We start from the raw sequence: 18,498 nt of genomic DNA on the forward strand, positions 1-18,498 counted from the left end.
GATAGTGTTTGTTGATGATTCTTGCACGTGTTTGTGCAGGTACAGACAGTAGTGCAGAGGCGCTCCGGCTGCTGAAAGAGGGTCTGGATGAGGCAGAGGCCTGGGGAGATCCTGACACTAAAGCCCTCCTGCTCCTACAAGGCGTCCAACTCAACACACACCGTGGCAGACCCAGAGAAGACAGTACAGCCATGCTACAGGTCAGTAGGTAGCTATGACAGTTGTTTGTGATTTAGTGCTATTTGACCTGAACTTGACTGTTTCTGTTGGCCGATCACATGCGTGTCTGTTTAGGAAATTGTGAGCTTGTTGTCTGGGCGTACTGCTCTATCTCTGCGTTCTCAAATGAGTCTAGCTGAGGCTGCATTATTACTTAGTGAACTGAGAGGAACAGGAAGCCAGACTCTCCACCTGCTCACACAGAAACTACTGCAGCAACAGGTTTTGTTACACTTTTACGCTCAAAATGTTTGTTAAAACTAGTCGCAAGAGAAAAAATGTATGTAAAATTCCCATTTGTTGTTATCTGAAATGTTTTAGGACAGTAAAGATCTGGTAAAGTTGTACAGCTCCCAGATCACATGGTCATATTTAACATACAAGAACAAAAATATTAAATGCATGTGTTTTACATATTTTGCAGTGGTAATATTATTCTTTGTTTTCAGCTCTGTGCCACTGGAGAGTCTATAGGTCTCAAAAAAGGAGGCGAGGTGGAACTACGAGCGGGCCTAAAGAATATTTATCTTCCACAGCTTCCCCTGCTTGCCAAGACAACCATGCGGATTGGTATGGTCGTACAACTACAATAAGGCAGCTCTGTATTGATATTCCTCTAACATTATGGTTAGGTGTTTGTTCTTAACCTGCAATTAATTCAGAACAGCTTAATGTATAAAAACTTTTTTTTAAATACCCTTACGTATGCTATGCTTTGTGTTGTTGTTGTTTTTTGCTTTGTTTTTTTGTTTCTTGCTTTATTTTGTTTTTGTTTTGTTTACGATAAATGCACATAATTCTCCTATTATCTTATATTGAAAGAATGTTCAGAATTGAAAATATGTAGAATTTGAGTACTAAATTGTGATTGGTCTTCTTTCTTATATAATTTTGCATACTAAGCTGTTATTGGTATTTTCTTCCTTGCGTCTATTTACGCATTTCTTCTACACAAAATAAAATTTTACATTTCGAACCTACACCTAACTTAAAACTTTAAAATAATTATTTTGAAATGCATGGGTATTTCCTTCTAAAAATGCAAACTTAGTTTGTACTGCAGTTTTGAAGGCTCAAAATGTTATTATGCTGTGTATTGATTCTTTCTGTTCCAGGTCGCTCTTTGGCATTGCAAGCCTTGTCACGTTCTTCTGAGGGAGGTGAGGAGCCCTGGAGGCCCTTAATATTTGCTCAAGAAGTTTTGCAGTCTGCACTCAGCATCTCTCAGGCCTCTGCCAACAGAGACCGCCAGCTGGAGGCTGATATCCTCTACTGTACAGGTGATCAATAGGGAGTGTTTTTTATATTGGCCTCTTATCTTGTGAACCAGTTGTGGAAGGGTGATCATTTGTGTCTGCAGGAGTGGTGGGTAGACATCTCATTTCCATGCAAAAATCTGGTTCCCAGGAAGTCCTAGAGGCCTTGCTTGGGTGTTTAACCACATTTAAGCACACTCATGGCCAAAGCTTACGGTAAGTTGTTTAACTAAAGCCCAAAGTATACTTCGGCCATCCGCATTCCGCAGCGGTCCGTGCACTGTCCGCGTGCATTCCAATTTTTGTGTTAGCGCAGATGGTTTTACAGCGGCTGTTGCATTTCTATCGTAAAGAGGTGGGCAAATTAAATATTAAAGATTAAGTGGACATTTGAATGACATGTTGTTTGGCCAATATTAAAGGATTTGATCATTCCGTAGTGTAACAACAACTAACACCAGGCTGTTGGCGCCCTCTGCAGGCATTTGTTATAATACGTTATGTAAACAAGTTATGTTTATATTAGTTTATATAATTTATTTTACATGGTGTATTTTAACAGTGTTGTTCAATAAAACCCATATTATTACTTTGCAGTATTTGAACCAATTATTGCTTGTTATTGAAGTCTGTGGTTCACTATTTTTATTACCACTATTTTTTATCCGATTACTCAATTCATCGATGGAATAAACGGTAGAATACTTGATAACTAAAATAATTGATAGCTGTAGCCCTAATTAGAACCTCATTGTGTAAGAAACATGTGGGGCACAGAATGTAGACAGGATGTGAAGTAGGAGAGAGAAAGGGGAGAAGTCCACGAGCTGGGACTCAAACTCGGGTTGCACTATGTGTTAGTGCTGATTTTGTGTGTGCATGGAGCTTATCCAGCATCAGTTTTGTCAATCTTAGAACCTCATTATGTAAGAAACAAGGGGGGAACATAATTCAACAGCAAATAATCCAGCTGTCGGAGTCTGTTTCCACCCATTATGATGTGGATATAGTGACTTATAAGAATCTGACTCTATCCTGTGTGTGCATGGAGCTTATCCAGCACCAATTTGATAAATATTAGAACCTCCTTGTGTAAGAAACATGGGGGGAACAGAATCCAACAGCAAATAATCCAGCTGTCAGAATCCGTTCCCCCACCGCTATGATGAGTGATGTTAATGTAGTGGCTTAAAAGATGCTGATTCCAATGTGTGTGTGGATGGAGCTTAACCAGCATCAGTTTAAAGATTAATATTTTGGTGTTTTTGCCTTTTAATATGATTAGACAGTAAGTAGGCAGGAAGTGAAGTGGGAGAGAGAGAAGGGGGAAAAAATCAAGAAAAGTCCACGAGCTGGGATTTGAACTTGGGTCTCTCAAAGCACAACTGCACTATATGTAAGCGTGCTGCCCACGAGACTATGGGTTTCAAACAGCCAGCATCAGTTTTGTAAATCTTAGAACCCCCTTGTGTGAGAAACATGGGGGAACAGAATCCAACGGCAAACAATCCAGCTGTCAGAATTTGTTCCCCCACCCCCATGATGAGTGATGTTGATGTAGTGGCTTCAAAGATGCTGATTCCAATCTCTGTGTGGATGGAGCTTAACCAGCATCAGTACTTTAAAGATAAACTTTTTGTTGTTTTTGCCTTTTTTATGATAAGACAGTATGTAAGCAGAAAGCGAAGTGGGAGAGAGAGAAGGGGGAAAAAATCAGGAAAAGTCCATGAGCTGGGACTTGAACTTGGGTCTCCCAAAGCACAACTGCACAATATGCAAGTGCACTGCCCACAAGGCTATGGACTCCAACTAGACAGAGCCAGTTTGATACATTTTAGAACCTCCCTGTGTAAGAAACATGGGGGGAACAGAATAAAACGGCAAACAATCCAGCTGTCAGAATCCGTTCCTCCACCCCCCATGATGAGAGATGTTGATGTAATGGCTTAAAAGATGCTGATTTTATTCTGTGTGTGGATGGAGTTTAACCAGCATCAGTTTAAAGATAATTTTTTGTGGTAATTTTTCCTTTTATCATGATATGACAGTATATAGACAGGACTCACATTGTTTTGTATGTGTGTATTTCAGATTTGCACATAGGTGCTACCTGGAAATGTCATTGATATACTTGCAAGAGTTTGTGCAGATTCCCCCTCCCCCTGGACATCTTACTCCTCCCCCATCACCAACACCTGACGAGACCAGCAAGGTGTTGTGAAATGTGTTTGTATATAACAGCCGAGTTATATATATAAATGTTTAATATTGTAATATTTATGTACACATGTGTGTGATTTTCTCAGGAAACCGTCAGAGAGACCTGCCTATTGCTCTGCTGGATTTGTTTGAGAATAGCTTTAAGGGTCTGTATTGACATCATCCACACATCTGTATGGAGTGTGTGCTATGTAAATTATTCGGTAACACTTTACAAAAAGGTTTCATTAGTTAACATTAATTAACTACTTTAGATAACAAGAACTAACAATGAACAATACTTCTACAGCATTTATTCATCTTAGTTAATGTCAATTTCAACATTTACTAATACATTATTAAAATCAAAAGTTGTATTTGTTAACGTTAGATAATGCACTGTGAACTAACATGAACAAACAATGAACGACTGTATTTTTATTAACTAACATTAACAAAGATTAATAAATACTGTAATAAATGTTTTGCTCATTGTTAGTTCATGTCAGATTATACATTAACTAATGTTAACCATTCTTCTTTTATCCTTTTGCTTCATAGACCTCAGAAGTTTTTGGCAAATATGGCCATTCGCATGGATTCACTGGAGTAACTGAAGGCCCCGTACCCCTCTCTTCAATAAAAGCCCTGCCTGACTTTGCATTGAATGATCTTCTCCACCCTTGTGGTAACCTTTAACCCCAAATCACAGTTTTGAAAGAAGACTTTGAAAGAAGTCTCTTATATTCACCAAGGCTGCATTTATTTGATTAAATTTTTTTACAATTTTAAATAACAAATATTGTAAAATGTAATAATCCTGTGTTGGCAAAGCTGAATTTTCAGCATCATTACGCCAGTCTTCAGTGTCACATGATCCTTCAGAAATTATTCTAATATGCTGATTTGCTGATCAGAAAAGATTTCTTATTATTATCAATGTTGAAATTTTTTTTGTGGAAACCTTAATTAGTTTTTCTTTGATGAATAGAAAGTCCAAAAGAATTGGAATTATAAATCTTTTGTAACATTATAAACTGACACTTTTAATAAATTGAATGCATCCTTGCTGAATAAAAGTATTAATTTCTTGCTGATTTCATTGGCAGGGGGGCTAGGAAACACTGAGAACTGTATCCCCAGACCTGAAGCATTCATAGACGCTGAGAGCGAGATACACAGCAGGAAGGGCCCTCAGCTGACCTGGGTTCATATGTCCCGCTACTACATGCACTTAATCAACCTTCTACAGGTCTCCTCACAACCAGGTACAGCACAAGTATCTCTTTTAAACTAGGTTATTCAATTCATTAATCAATCAATAAATCTACCCTTTGAAAGCATTTGTACTGTATATGGTTTTTTTTGTTTAATGCAATCCGGTTTTATATGGCTATGCTATTCAGGTGCAATGCAGGGTGTTGATGGATTGCTGTCCACGTCCGGTGACCCCAAACTTGCTCTCAGACTCTCATATTTGCACACCTTCTTCAGCTGTCACCACCCATCTTACAGAGAACAGTGGGCCATTCCTGATCCCCTTGCAGCTCTAATACTGACTCCTCAGCGAATACAGGTTCATATGCACACATTTATTACCATCTTAAAATGATGAGAAAAAAAATAAAACCATTGTTTCTTTATTACTCTGTGCCAGCACGATCAGCCCTTGTCAGATCTGTTCCCCTGGGCCAACACGGACATACAGGAACTGATCATCCAGTGGTACAGATCCTCCTCCGAGGACAACATGGTAGTCAGATACTCATCCATTTCTGTTTGTCATTGTGTTTTCAAAAATTATTTAAACTGTTTTTTTTAGTCATTTAGAGTATTCTTTTGATCTACAGTAGCTATCCTTGTATATAGATTAATTGGTTCTCTCTGTCAATGAACATCAGCTAAAAACACTTAAAAAAAATTATAATAATTTGAAATAGAAATTGTTCGGACCAAATGAGCTGTATAGTCTGTTCATATGATGTATTTCTAGATCCTAAGCAGCAGATTTGTGTTTGATCTCTTCAGATTCTGCTTCTGTTCACTGTGAATAAAGCTCCTATATCAGCAATAAACTCTACAGCAGACACAATAGCTGTACTACAGGCTGGACAGAGAACAATCTGTTTGGACAGGTAGACTTTATGTTCATCTATCCAAAGAAAAACGTAATAAAGAAAAACTTCTTCACATTAGGTGCAATGTGGAGTGCATTATTGTCTGACCTTTCTGTTTCTGTTTATTTCATTTAAGTGGTAGTTATTACAACTCAGTTTTCTCTTATGGCTTAATGCACTGGCAGGCTGATGGCTGTTCATGCCTTACTGAGCTCAACATGTGTAGAAGTTGATGGGCATGCTTCACCCTTCACCAGCTCAGCCTCCTCCTTCAGCCCAGAAGAGCAGAACAGAACGGCTACCTCCACCACACACCAACAGGTCTTTCTGAGCCCTACATTGCCATGATTTACCTTCAATTGAACACTAAATGTTGAATACACTATTAACCTCTTTTTTCATTCTCTTGCAATTGTTTCTTATAGGAAATGCTTTTGGAAAAAGCCAAACATGTCTGCACTGAGATCAGGAATTTTTTGAAGCCTGATTTCAATTCAGCACCCGTCACAGAGGTGAAGTGTCACAGACATTTTTACTGTAATTTTAGAATTATTGATATATACTATTATAGTATTTATTAATATTTTGAATTTGATTCGATTTTTACATTTTCAACTTTCTTTATCATTTAATTTTAGTCGTTTTATTGTTCTTTTGAGGGCGCTAGGATGATAGGTCCATTCACATCATCACCACATAGCACAAGCTAATCCTGCAGCCAATGAAATCGCTTGATCAACATTTAAATAGTCTGGTTCATTTTTTGCTGTAAGCTAGTCCTGCAGCGCTGAGTTCCTTTGAGCTTCACCTGCCTAGATCTGCTACTGGATTTATGTATGTCTATTTGTGTGTTTATCTGTGTATCTACTAGAAAGAGCAAGTCTATACTAGCTCTACAGCAGCATCATCAGCGTAGCAGATCTTGTCCGCCAGGATTTATATATTTTATACAGTAAAATGGATCCGTGTGTCAGGTCTTAAAGTGAAAACAACCTAATATACCTGCTGCCAAATTATGAAATAATATAAAAAAATATATATTTTTCAGTTTTTCCCCATGTTATCAATTTCAAAATTTGTGTGTGTTTCTAATGTTTTATTCTACCAATGCAGATGCCCTTTGACCCAAGCATGCAGACTCTTCAGAACCTGGAACGCTGCTTTAATCCTGCAACAGGTGGCATGCTGCAAGATACAGTCCTCATCACGTGGATCCTCTCTCTTCTGAGTTAAAACCTGCAGCCTTGATCTGCCCTGGATTCATAAGATAAAACAAAATAGCCCAACTACACATTTAATATGCTATAAAAAATATTTTAATGTTTTAACACCAAATAAAGAGGAAAGCACTAAAACATGTATTAATTTATTTATAATGTCAGCAAAAGCTTCTACTTTTCCTTTTTATACTTTATTCATTTTTAGTTTTTACATCAGCATCTGCATCCGCATCCTCTTCATATTTCCCTTCTGAGGTTCAGTTCACTTTAAATACTGTAGCTCATCCGATGTAGGAGATTTATTCATTCATATCTGGAGTATGAAAGGTGTTTTAGTGCTTGGTAATGCATCCTAAATAAGGGATTGGTGTATTCATTATCATTGGTTCAGCCAGGCTGAGCGGAGGTTGAGAAGGATCTGCACGTCACTGGGAGCCAGCTTGTAGACTCCCAGCTCATTGAGCGCTGACTCTGGACTGGACTGCTGATGGTTTAGAAGGCCATCATCTTCCTCTGACTGCTTCAGCACATCACACAACAACAATGCCGGACCAACCTTAAGAGTCAGGATGATGCAGGCCTCCTTCACACTGAGACAAGGAAAAAGAGAAATTAATTTTTTAATTTTCTTTTCTATATACAGTATTAGCTCTGAATAAACAGACGTACTGTTTAAAGAAGTTTTCAGGTCTCTTGCAGTAGTGTCCAAACAGAGGGAAGAGGTTTCTGGTCATATCGTATTGAAGCTGTGCAGCTCCGCCTTCATTGAAATGGTTATACAGGATCAACTGTGAGTGAGAGCAAAAAACAGATAAACACACTCCATTAAACTACTGTACACAGACTTCATGTACTATCTATCTATCTATCTATCGTAAAGTTATATGAAATGAATGTCTCTTTCTTTAAGCATTCTACTTTTTTTTTTACACTATTGTTTAAACGTTTGGGGTCAGTAAGAGTTTTTATTTTTTGGAAAGAAATAAATACTTTTTTTTGGCAAGGATGCATTCAATTTATAAAAGACATAATTTTTTTTTTTTTTTACGTATCACGCTTTCCACAAAAATATGAAAAAGCACAACTGTTTTTAACACTGATAATAAGAATTGTTTCTTGAGCAGCAAATTTTGCACATTTTAGAATGATTTCTGAAGGATCATGTGACACTGAAGTCTTGAATTATAATGCTGAAAATTCAGCTTTGCATCACAGGAATAAATTCTATTTTAAAATATATTAAATTATACATTTTTAATTATTTTAAATTGTAATTTTACTGTTTAACTGTATTTTGATCAAATAAAGTGAGCCTTTTTGTGTATAAGAAACTTCAAAAAGCTTACAGATCCCAAACTTTTGAATAGTTGTCAACATTCGCTTGTGGTAAATTAGGGTTTAACAGTGAAAACGTTGAAGCAAGAGACTGACATTTTCGTAGATGAAGCAGTCGAGCCTCTCTGTGAGGCCCTGCCAGAACATCTGAAAAAGAGGGAGACACAACATCTGCTGCAGCTGGAGCAGGTGATCCCGCAGGCAAAGCATCATGGGACATGCAGAGCTGGATAACGACATAGTGGCTTGGTCATTTTGAGATGGCAAGGAGATCCACCTGAAACAAAAAGATTTCAACAAAAAGATCCTTGAAGTAATGCCACCATGACTTCCTCCAGCTACCCAGATGCTCAGATTGAGATGCTCCTAATTATCTCATTTTAGTCAAAGAGCAATGTAAAGGCTCTTGAGGCTTAAAATTAAACTACACTGACAAAAAGCATATTCTCAGAAGAAATTATATAAATGCATCATAAGCACAACAGTTTCAGGTTATTTCCACCCATACCTGTCCTTGCAGTATGACTGTGCCTTCTCCTTGACTTCTCTCATGACTGCATCCAATAATCGTCCCAGCATGTCTCCTCGTAGCCTCTCCAGCAGAGCCAAAAGAGCCTCAAACAAAGATCCCTCCAGCGAGGCCAGTCGGCCCGTCTCCGTGGCCCCTAGAGGGCCTAGGATCTCCTCGCCCACTGACACCGCCGCCTGCTGCAACTGCAAGAAGAACTGAGAGAAAACACAATGAAAGTGAATATGTACACAGTTTTTATTAATTCAAGGCTCAAAGATAAATAATAGTGTCCACAACAAAAAAAAGAAATCATCTCTTTTTTTAAATCTTAGAAATGTACTCTTTGTATTCATGTTGGTTTCATAAGGTTTTTAAAATCTTTTTACCATTTTTAAGGAACGATTAAATATAATAACTCTAAAATTGTCATGTGGTCTAACAATGAAGTAAAAAGTAATAACATATTTTCCTCTCACCTTGAATACATGCGAGTGTACACATCCTAGTCATTATTTTCGAACAAGTTAAAAAAAGTTATTTTTATATTTAATATAAAGATTTATTACATTTTATAAATAAATATTACTTTTTTGAGAAGGTCACATGATATTTTACAACCTGAACTAACTTTGCCTTGTCATAAAAAGGTCAAAATATCTGATATTTTAAGAGGCTTATTAACCTAGAGTTATTGGGTTTGGGTCCTCAGGGGTCCTTCTCTATGATTTCATTTTATTTTTTTAAAAACATTTTCTGCCTCTTGGTTGCACCACATGACTTTGATTTGGTGGACAACTTTTAAAAAATATTAATAAGCAGTTTTGTTTTTTTACTAAGAAATTATCTTAATTAAAGATGGCAAACGACTACTACAAAAAACTTAGCATCAAAACCCTCATAGAAAGTGAACTCCTGTTAGCCTCAGTGTGACTCAAAAACACTTACAATATTGTCCCCCCAGTCACTGAGAACAGTGGAGATGTAGTTGGCAGCGTTGAGAATGGCGCAGTAGCGGGGGCTCAGCGGCTGTCGGGACTCTTCTTTCATGACCTGTGTGAGGCGGATGCGGAAATCATCCACCAGCTCCTTCTGCAAAGCCAGGAAACTGAGCTGAGCCCGCGGACATGGCAGAGAGCGGTACCGTTCTGAGAAAAGGATGGCGGAGAGGTTCAGAAACAAGTTTTAACTAGAAGAATCAAATCTGAGGATGAATTTTTATAAATACCTGTGATGACCAACAGAAGGGTCATGAAGGTCTCTGCACAATCTGGTGCTTTGAGCTCGTCCACATCGGTGATGTCCTTGTACTGAGAGCTCCATGCTCCCTCTGTAGACAGCATGGCGTCCACTTTTTCCACAGCCACTAGAGGGCAACATACACAATTTAATTTATCATCAAAACTGAAATCGAGTCGTGACCTAAGCATGCAGCATTTAGACTCACTTTTTCTCTCCACACTGAGCCACTTCTGGAACACGGTCTCCTCCAGTAGTATGTGCAAGACGCCGGGGTGGGCGCGCGGGTAACTGTGGGTGCTGCGGAGCTCTTTTTCGAACTGCAGCACCTCATCCACTAGGTGGCAGAAGAGAGCATCGTCATAGAGCAATCGAGGAGCATCTTGGGCTAACTTCTCCTGCGCCAGAGTCAGGAGTCCTCTGCACAACTCCACCTGGAGGATAGATTGAGAAGACTTTAAAGCCTAGAGATGGCTTTGTCAGCATTTTTCAAGTCGTGATAAAGCGGGAAGAAGCGACAGATCTTTTCTTCTGTAATGTGATGAACGTCTAGTGCAGGGTTCCTCAGACTCGGTCCTGGAGTTTAGCTCCAACCCTGATCAAACACACCTGAGCAAGCTAATCAATGTTTTCAGGATCACTAGAAACTCCCAGATAAGTGTGTTTGATCAGGGTTGGAGCGACTGAAAGATACATTTTGGCAAACATCACCAGAGAGAAGTCTGACGTTTCACAGGAAGATCGAGTACTGGCATTTTGTATTTTTTTAGAATGAAACATTAAGATCATTTACATGCATTTGGAAAATGTTCATTTCGTGCCAATATTAACCAATGCAATTCTGAACATACCCTAGCGTTAACTTTGTTCCCAGCACGATCCAATATAGGCTGAATCTTCTCGTCCATAAAGTTGGAGCTGTTTCCCATCCAAATGAGGACTTGGGTCAAATACCACTCTGGCTGTAAAGGTGACAGAAGATTTAAGTGAATATCAGATCTTATTGTTGTACATATGTTTACTTATCAGTAGCTTGCTCATTCACAAAACTCTTTGTGTTTGTTTGTTTTACAAAATAAAGAAGGAAACTTATTTTAGTCTGAATGACAGTAATGTGTAATCTCTGACCTTTGTTAAATTGTTGGTCTGGCGGTTTCCAGTGAAGTGATACCTGAACCTCTTACTGAGGGGAAGCAGCATGATCTGAATGGGCAATGAGAGTGGGGGAGTCTGGGACTGTCCAGGATGAGATGGTATTTCCTTCTTCTCTGATATAAGGTCATCACTTCAACACCTGTTAAGGAAAATGACCAGCCTCGCATTTAAAAAAGAAAAAAAACCTGAAATAAATAAATATCTTAAAAAAAGAAAATAATAAATAATAAATAAATAAAAGGATCTGCTGTAGTTTGTCTCAAAATTGGTGTTGTAAATTAAGAAAAATGACTAGCTTCATACCTTTTAAAAAAAGGAATTAATATAAATAATATATAAATAAAAATAAAACAGTTGACCTTAACAGCATCTTAAAGGGATATTTCACCGCTGGAAAGATGAATGTGTATTTAAATTGGGTCATTTATGTAGTAGAAATGTGAAATTATTTTAGAAGTTGGTGACTTCTAGACTGAGAAAAGCCAGAAAATGTATTTTTGGCTCATGTGGATGAAAGACAACAACTCCCAGAATGCACTTGCTTCACTGCCCTATGAGGCCACTCCCAAGCCACTACCGGTTACAGAGGGCAGTATCGGAAGAAATGATACAACTAGGCTACTAGTTGACTTGAAACTGAAAATACCCATTTTATCGTGAGATCCCACCCCCTATGGGTGGGTTGAAAACATGCGGGACGAGCTCCTACTACTGGCTGTAGTCTCTAGCCTCTGGCCAAAAAAGCTTCAGATGACGCAAAATGACAATTTTTGCATCATCATTGTTTTTTTTCCAGACATACAATACAGAAATCTCTCGTCTCAGGGGGACATGAGGGAGGGAAGCACGGTCATTCGAAAGTACTACCGGGTTTCTACTGATACAAAGCTTAATGCTAATCGGTGAAGTATCCCTTTAAGTTAGTCATCATGTAGTCAACAGCATCATGTAGTTAGTCTCACACTTTAAGCAAATTGTTGTGGACATCATAAGGGAAATTGCCAACTTTATATCTTTAAAAAACACAAAAAAATAAATACAAAGTATAACTAAATAATGAAAGCATAAATAAATAATAAATAAAAAAATAGTAGGTCTTAACAGAGCCTGTGTAGTTCGTCTCACACTTTACTTCGAGTTACGGACATTAAGCAATCTAGTGGAGCGTATTGAGAAAATGAATCTGTATTTAGGTGGATTTGATTCCAGAATATTAAGGATACGAGGTTTGGAGAGAGAGAAGTTGGGAGACCAGTAGCTCCAGCTGGCTGTTGATCTCCTGTGCGTTGGCTGGGGGAGAGAGGGTCTGTGTTGGGGGCGAGATGAATGGCCAGTGGAACTGCGTCAGGACTTCCTCAAAATCACTGAATCAGAATCAAACATTTAGCGTGAAATCAGCACTTTCAAATTGCACAACTCGGAAAACTCTGCACGTCTAATACCTGGACAGTTTGTCTTTAAGGATCTTGTGCCAAAAGCGAAGTGTTTCCCTGATGAAAGCCTGCAGGTGGCTACAGCCTGACTCCCGCAAACCCATATCCAGAGAGGCCATACTGTCTATTGCACCCACCGCATCCCACACGCTATTGGTCATCAGATACTGCTGGATACGGTCACTAACGCAACATGAAAGAAGGGAAGAGCAAATGTGTTGGATACCAATATAAACATCCAAAACATTTGGACACACAATGTAGGGTTTAAGCCTTACCTGAGCTCCTCAATACGAGCCAGACACTGCAGGTATTTCATATGCCTCTCTAATGTGTCAAGCTGACCCAAGACCTGCCCGATGCTGTCAGCCCAGACCTGTGAGCCCTGCAGATGCTGCTGCAAAGTGTTTGACAAAAGTCTCTCCTGCTCCATTAAAGACTCCAGCTTCACTCGAGATTCCTCTGCTGTGGACAGGGCAGCGGACACACGCAACGGCACTGAAGAGGATACGGTCAGCACCTGCATGCATAGACAAATGCTGTCAAAGTGTTCTTTTGGATTCGTATTAGGATGAATGCTAAATTCTGTGTAACAAGGGACTCAAGAACAACCATCCCAAAACAACAAAACAGTCGTGGATCATCCAGGTAATGACACACAGTATTAAGAATCAAGAGTGTGCAAACTTTTGGACAGGGTAATTGTTATAAATTCAGCTATTTTTTATTTATTTTTTTGTCTTGTAGACGATGTACACATCTTTTATGTAAAGTAACTTATTCGGGACAGTATTAAATAAAACAAATAACATGCATTTTGAATGATTCCTCTTATTTTGTTCAAATAATTAACATTTTACCACATTCTGCAAGGTGTATGTAAATATAAACATATATATAATATTCACAGAGTCTCTATAGCTGTATTTACCTGCTCCTCCAGCTGCTTGTTTTCTAATGTCAATTTCTCCAAAAGCCCTGACACCTTCTTTAGCGACTTAAGATCGCCACCTATCTCTTTCTGTACAAATTCGACTACATCTTCTGTAATGTTCCCATCCTCTGATGGAGATTCAGAATTACTGCTATCTGTACGTTTTACATGAGAAAGATCATTGCTGATGTGGTTGTTATGCTCCATCATAGGCGCTGCCATGTTGCTCGACACGTCATCAGTGGATTTAGTCTCAGCGGCTCCCTCTTTTGGCAGACAAATGCTACTGAAATTATTTGTAGTTCTACTTGTGTATGATTCTTATGATCGATGTTATGATTTTTTTCTGTTTTACTTAAGATAAAATGGTAACAAAAATTCTTGTTCCAGACCTTTTCGTTTACAGAAACTATGTCTTTCAATTCACGTTAATTAATTTAATTACATTAAAATGATTATCATGATAATAAAATCATCATAAAATAATAGCAAATCATGGTTATAAGATATTGTACTTTTTTCGGATAAAGAAAGCTGTTCTTATGCAGTGCCTACATTGTAGCAGACATATTAGAATTTATTTGTTAAATTATTCAAATTTGAATAATTTATCTGAATTTATTTGTGAATGAAATGTTTTTAATTGTGAATTTTGGACCACACGTTCTGGCTCATGAATATTAATATACGTAATGACGTAACGCAACGCTCCAAACGTAATCCCAACCAGACAAAACCATTTGCGACGTAATCTAATTAACATTCATGAGCTCAACCTTCGACCTTGTTTGTGGCGTTTCAATTTCTCTACCTGGCACTGGCAGCATGGATTAAGACATTTATTTCACAAATTTTCGACACTTTTGTGTTTAGAAACCTGTATTATGCTAAATTTTCACCATATAGTTGAAACAAAAGTCTAAAATAGAGTAGAGACGACAGCTTTAAGACAGCCATTGATTGTTCACGCCGTTGTTAATTGAGATAACGTTAGCTAACTCGCATAAAATACAAATATCGCTGCAGAGGTGCCTGCACATTTATTTTATTATGTCTAAATATTTTCCAAACATATGCTTTGTGCGTTACTACATTGGTAACATTATATTTAACTTGCGTTCAAGCATTACTGTCACCACGTTTAGTGCTGTAAAAGCATTTATACAATATTTCATGTCATTTCCTAGTATTGTGGTCGTGCAAAAGACATAAATCGCCCAAAATGTTATTGCTTGGCTCATTTAGTTGCAGGAGGCGCTGGCATTAGTGCCTGAAGGCCTCTTTGATACACTATGCTGGTTTGAGGTTTCCTGACATGACTCTGACAGGGCTCTGCTTGCCTTGGATGGCAGAAAGGACATAAGTTGTTAAGGATCTTGAGGTTTCCGAGTGTTTGCCAAAGTCAATTCTGGCCTGAGCAGCAGCTGTATGTAGTTTCTTAAACTGGCAAGGTATACCAGTCCAGCTTAACATGGCAGTAAGCATCACACAGTGCCTTCAAGTTTATGTATAGCACCCTAGAAAAACCCTGGACCCCCTTCTTCTGTAACAGTGCCCAGATGAATACTGGTGAGTCTGATGTGTGTTGTTTTAAGGATAGTAAAATAAAAATACATAGACACACACAATTATAATTTGTTAATAATATACTAATATTAATACAAATATTACTTATTATTATTTTTGTAAATATGTGTGTGTATTAATATATATATATACACACAGTACAGGTCAAAATTGTGGAAAAAGATAATTGGAAAATATTTCTATTTGATAGAAATGCTTTTCTTTTTAACTTTTTATTCATCAATGAATCCTGATAAAAGTATCGCAGGTTTCAAAAAAATATTAAGCAGCACAACTGTTTCCAACTCTGATAATAATTGAGTATCAAATCGGCATATTAAAATGATTTCTGAAGGATCATGTGACTTAAAACTGGAGTAATGATGCTGAAAATTCAGCTTTGCTTCACAGGAATGAATTATATTTCAAAGTATATGAAAAAACTATTTTAAATTGTAATATTTCACAATACGTTTTTTTCTGTATTTTTGATCAAATAAATGCAGGCTTGATGAGCAAAAGTCACTTCTTTCAAAAACATTAAAAATAGTAATGTTTCCAAATTTTTTGACCCATACTGTACGTATTCAAATAGTAATTATGTATTATTAATATAGTGTCTATATATGTGTTTATTTTTAAAAATGTATATAGTGTATATATACAGTATGTTCATACATATGTGTATTTTTAAAATACTCTTTTCTTTTTTCTTTCTTGCTAAGTCCTGAAAAGTCATATAGATTACCTATATACATTAAAGGCATTTGGAACATATTGGCATTTTCAAACTGTCAGAATGAAAGGAGTCAGTCAAGTACAGCCACGCACGGTTATCGTCAGGAGAGGGGGCAAACGAGAACATTGTCCCAGGACCGTTGATGAGCACAGCTTACTCGTTTAGCCCCCCCCCCCGGGGGAAAAGCAGCTCACCCATAAAATTTTGGTTCCGGGCCCTGAGTTGTTTAGTGACAACCTTGGTCTTACAGTGTGACCCTCCCAGTCTGAGTCAGGGAGTGAAGCTGAGCAATGCTGTCAGCCCAGGAAAATCTGAATCGACCAGGGAGAAGGGACTGTTTATAGGGAAACTTTCCAAACCAAATCAGCCCCTTTTGTACAGTTCATACCAAAGACTTAACCAAAGTTGCATATTTAGTTCTAAGTAGCTCATATCTCGCAAAAAATCTCTTAAGTTGCTATCATGTTATGTGTATTTAGTAAAGAATGTGGGTGGCCATGATTCAGGACTTACCTGAGGTTGATATGTTACTTTGTCTGTCACCATTATGGGCGTTGAAACAGATTATTTGATCTAACTGTGAGATAAAGGTCAAACGGTCTTTTATTGTTGTGTTTTTGTCATGTATACACATGGATACAAATCTCATGTTTTTTTTGTTTGTTTTTTAAACAGGAACCATATGCATGTTATGGAGCCAAATGCACCATCATAAGGTACAGTCATCTCTTTCACTATAGGACAAAGGTCATAGCAATTCTAACATCCAGCGGCACCTCCATAATCCCGCATTACAGTCTTTCTGTGAAGTATCAAGAGTGCCTCTGAATGCTTCAAAGCGGCAGTGGGTGACCAGCGAAGTTAGTGCTATTCAAAACAGATCTGGGAGCATGTTTTTCCCACATTCCTTACCCAGCTGTTTGCGTGTGAATAGAGAGGCTGCACAAGTTTGCGTGAGAGAGTGTGTGTGTGTCAGTGTCCTTGTGCGTCTGTTTTCCTGTGTCATAGCTTGGCATGCAAATATCGCTTATTTAAGGACATTTTAAGTTCTGTAATAATCCCTTTTGTATATAAATTCATGTTTAACCCTCAGAGACATATGTAGCATATAGGATAATGTAGCATCCCATTGCAATTAAATAACGCCTATTTACAATAACTAATTACAACAGCTGCTCACACATCTGAAATACATTATAGCAAAAATCCTGAAATATAGTAAAATGGTCTCATTTATGCAACTTTTGCGGGGGGGATTACAATAAATAATAAATTATATAATTTATTATTATTAGATTTGCACTTTGCAATTAAAATATACCCATATTATTCAATTATATTCAAATTAATATAATAATACCAATATATTTAATTAATTGTAATAAATAATTGTAATACATAATTTTAACCCATATTTAGTGCAATTACAACAGCTCTTATTTTAAAGCAACAAGCATAAAATTCTTAAATATAGAAATATTGTCCCATTTTTTTGGGAGTAATTAGTAAAATTATATTATTGTTATTATTATTATTATTATATGTGAACTTTGCAATTAAATGATATCAATATTTAATTAGTAATTGTAATAAATAATTTAAGTAATATTTATTGTAATTAATTTTCTCTAAATATGGGTTAAAATTACATACATCAGTTACATCAAGTATTTATGAATAAATAAATGTATATAAAATCAAAAACAATGTTTTTGCAACAATTTTTATCTAAATGTATCAGACCTGTGTTTTATGTTTAAAATGTGCTAAAATATTTTAGGGCAATTTACAGGGGCAAGTGAGGTGTAGATGTCCTGACACTTCTCAAGAAATTAAAACAAAATCAAATTAATTTAAACTGCTGATATTTTGCAACATTAAAGACTTTTTTTCTAGAATTCAGTGCAACAAAATATGCTTTAATACCGATTCCTAAAAACACCATAAATCTCAATGCTCGAGTCTCTGAGGATTAAGAAATGATAGGGTCATTATTCTTGGTATGTTTGTGTATGTGCAGGGGTATCTTGTGGAATGTGTGTACGTGTGTGTGAGAGAGACTGTGGAGAATTCGCTTTTGGGGGCAACGGTCGCACAGGACTGTGTTATGAGTTAGAGGCTCTCCTGTGGACAGGACAAAAGAAGACATAACGATCTTTTGATCTAGTACTGCTTTGACATTCCAGTTTCGTTAATAAACAGTCCAACAAGTCATCATGAAAGCCAAAACATCACTAAAGTCGACTGTTAACCGGTTCTTGATAAATAAAGCCTTTATTGTTGGGAAAAGTTGCTTTTTACTGGCTTGAATCACAAAGGTGATGATGCCTCCTGTTTTTGTGGCAACATAGCTGTTTTAATAAATGCATCAATTGAATTTCTATAAACGAAAGAGTTTAAGCTACTCTCCTGTATACAAAAAATCAATTAGCCCTTAGTTTGTGACGAGGGATTGTGTATGTGTGTGTGAAGCCTGGCCTGTTTCTCTCCGCCTGCTCCCGGGAGCTTGTTTTCCCAGATTTGGGAGTTGCAGGTGCAGTGTCCAGCTGCAGCTCCGCTGCGCACGCCAACGGCATGA

The 18,498-nt window shown here is 37.5% G+C and overlaps 2 protein-coding genes and 1 long non-coding RNA gene across 3 annotated transcripts in view; 2 read left to right on the plus strand and 1 right to left on the minus strand.

Annotated features, from left to right (window-relative positions):
- The window catches only part of cfap54 (cilia and flagella associated 54), a 36,193-nt gene extending 29,153 nt beyond the window's left edge, over nt 1-7,040 (plus strand). The window contains exons 55-69 of the mRNA XM_082167771.1: nt 40-200; nt 295-441; nt 669-789; nt 1,335-1,499; nt 1,580-1,691; nt 3,567-3,687; nt 3,782-3,841; nt 4,236-4,362; nt 4,784-4,942; nt 5,081-5,250; nt 5,332-5,427; nt 5,703-5,809; nt 5,977-6,112; nt 6,217-6,303; nt 6,905-7,040. Of these exons, the coding sequence (XP_082023897.1) occupies nt 40-200; nt 295-441; nt 669-789; nt 1,335-1,499; nt 1,580-1,691; nt 3,567-3,687; nt 3,782-3,841; nt 4,236-4,362; nt 4,784-4,942; nt 5,081-5,250; nt 5,332-5,427; nt 5,703-5,809; nt 5,977-6,112; nt 6,217-6,303; nt 6,905-7,024 (1,889 nt within the window). The 3' untranslated portion in view covers nt 7,025-7,040. The remainder of the gene's footprint in view (nt 1-39; nt 201-294; nt 442-668; nt 790-1,334; nt 1,500-1,579; nt 1,692-3,566; nt 3,688-3,781; nt 3,842-4,235; nt 4,363-4,783; nt 4,943-5,080; nt 5,251-5,331; nt 5,428-5,702; nt 5,810-5,976; nt 6,113-6,216; nt 6,304-6,904) is intronic.
- A 101-nt stretch (nt 7,041-7,141) lies between these two features.
- Nucleotides 7,142-13,846, minus strand: rint1 (RAD50 interactor 1). The gene is made up of 13 exons (XM_082167823.1): nt 13,613-13,846; nt 12,960-13,201; nt 12,691-12,864; nt 12,472-12,612; nt 11,222-11,378; nt 10,945-11,055; nt 10,302-10,527; nt 10,083-10,220; nt 9,803-10,002; nt 8,855-9,072; nt 8,443-8,623; nt 7,681-7,799; nt 7,142-7,601 (listed from the first exon to the last, which is right to left on the minus strand). Exons 1-13 carry the CDS (start codon nt 13,835-13,837, stop codon nt 7,391-7,393), a joined length of 2,343 nt encoding a protein of 780 aa, XP_082023949.1. The 5' UTR covers nt 13,838-13,846; the 3' UTR covers nt 7,142-7,390.
- A 761-nt stretch (nt 13,847-14,607) lies between these two features.
- The window catches only part of LOC309497603, a 65,620-nt gene continuing 61,729 nt past the window's right edge, over nt 14,608-18,498 (plus strand). Inside the window, exons 1-2 of the long non-coding RNA XR_014205627.1 lie at nt 14,608-15,184; nt 16,596-16,636. This is a non-coding gene — a long non-coding RNA (uncharacterized lncRNA). The remainder of the gene's footprint in view (nt 15,185-16,595; nt 16,637-18,498) is intronic.

The sequence above is a fragment of the Leuciscus leuciscus genome (assembly GCF_965113295.1).
Source record: "Leuciscus leuciscus genome assembly, chromosome: 4".
In the NCBI taxonomy this organism is placed as follows: domain Eukaryota; kingdom Metazoa; phylum Chordata; class Actinopteri; order Cypriniformes; family Leuciscidae; genus Leuciscus; species Leuciscus leuciscus.

Bases quoted from the DNA above. Each gene is read 5' to 3' on its own strand.
- rint1 (XM_082167823.1), bottom strand. From the start codon at position 13,837: ATGGCAGCGCCTATGATGGAGCATAACAACCACATCAGCAATGATCTT. The intron at 12,865-12,959 runs GTAAGGCTTAAA...ATGTTGCGTTAG, and splicing joins GCTCGTATTGAGGAGCTCAG to TGACCGTATCCAGCAGTATC. The intron at 10,003-10,082 runs GTATTTATAAAA...TCCTTTTCTCAG, and splicing joins CCTTCTGTTGGTCATCACAG to AACGGTACCGCTCTCTGCCA.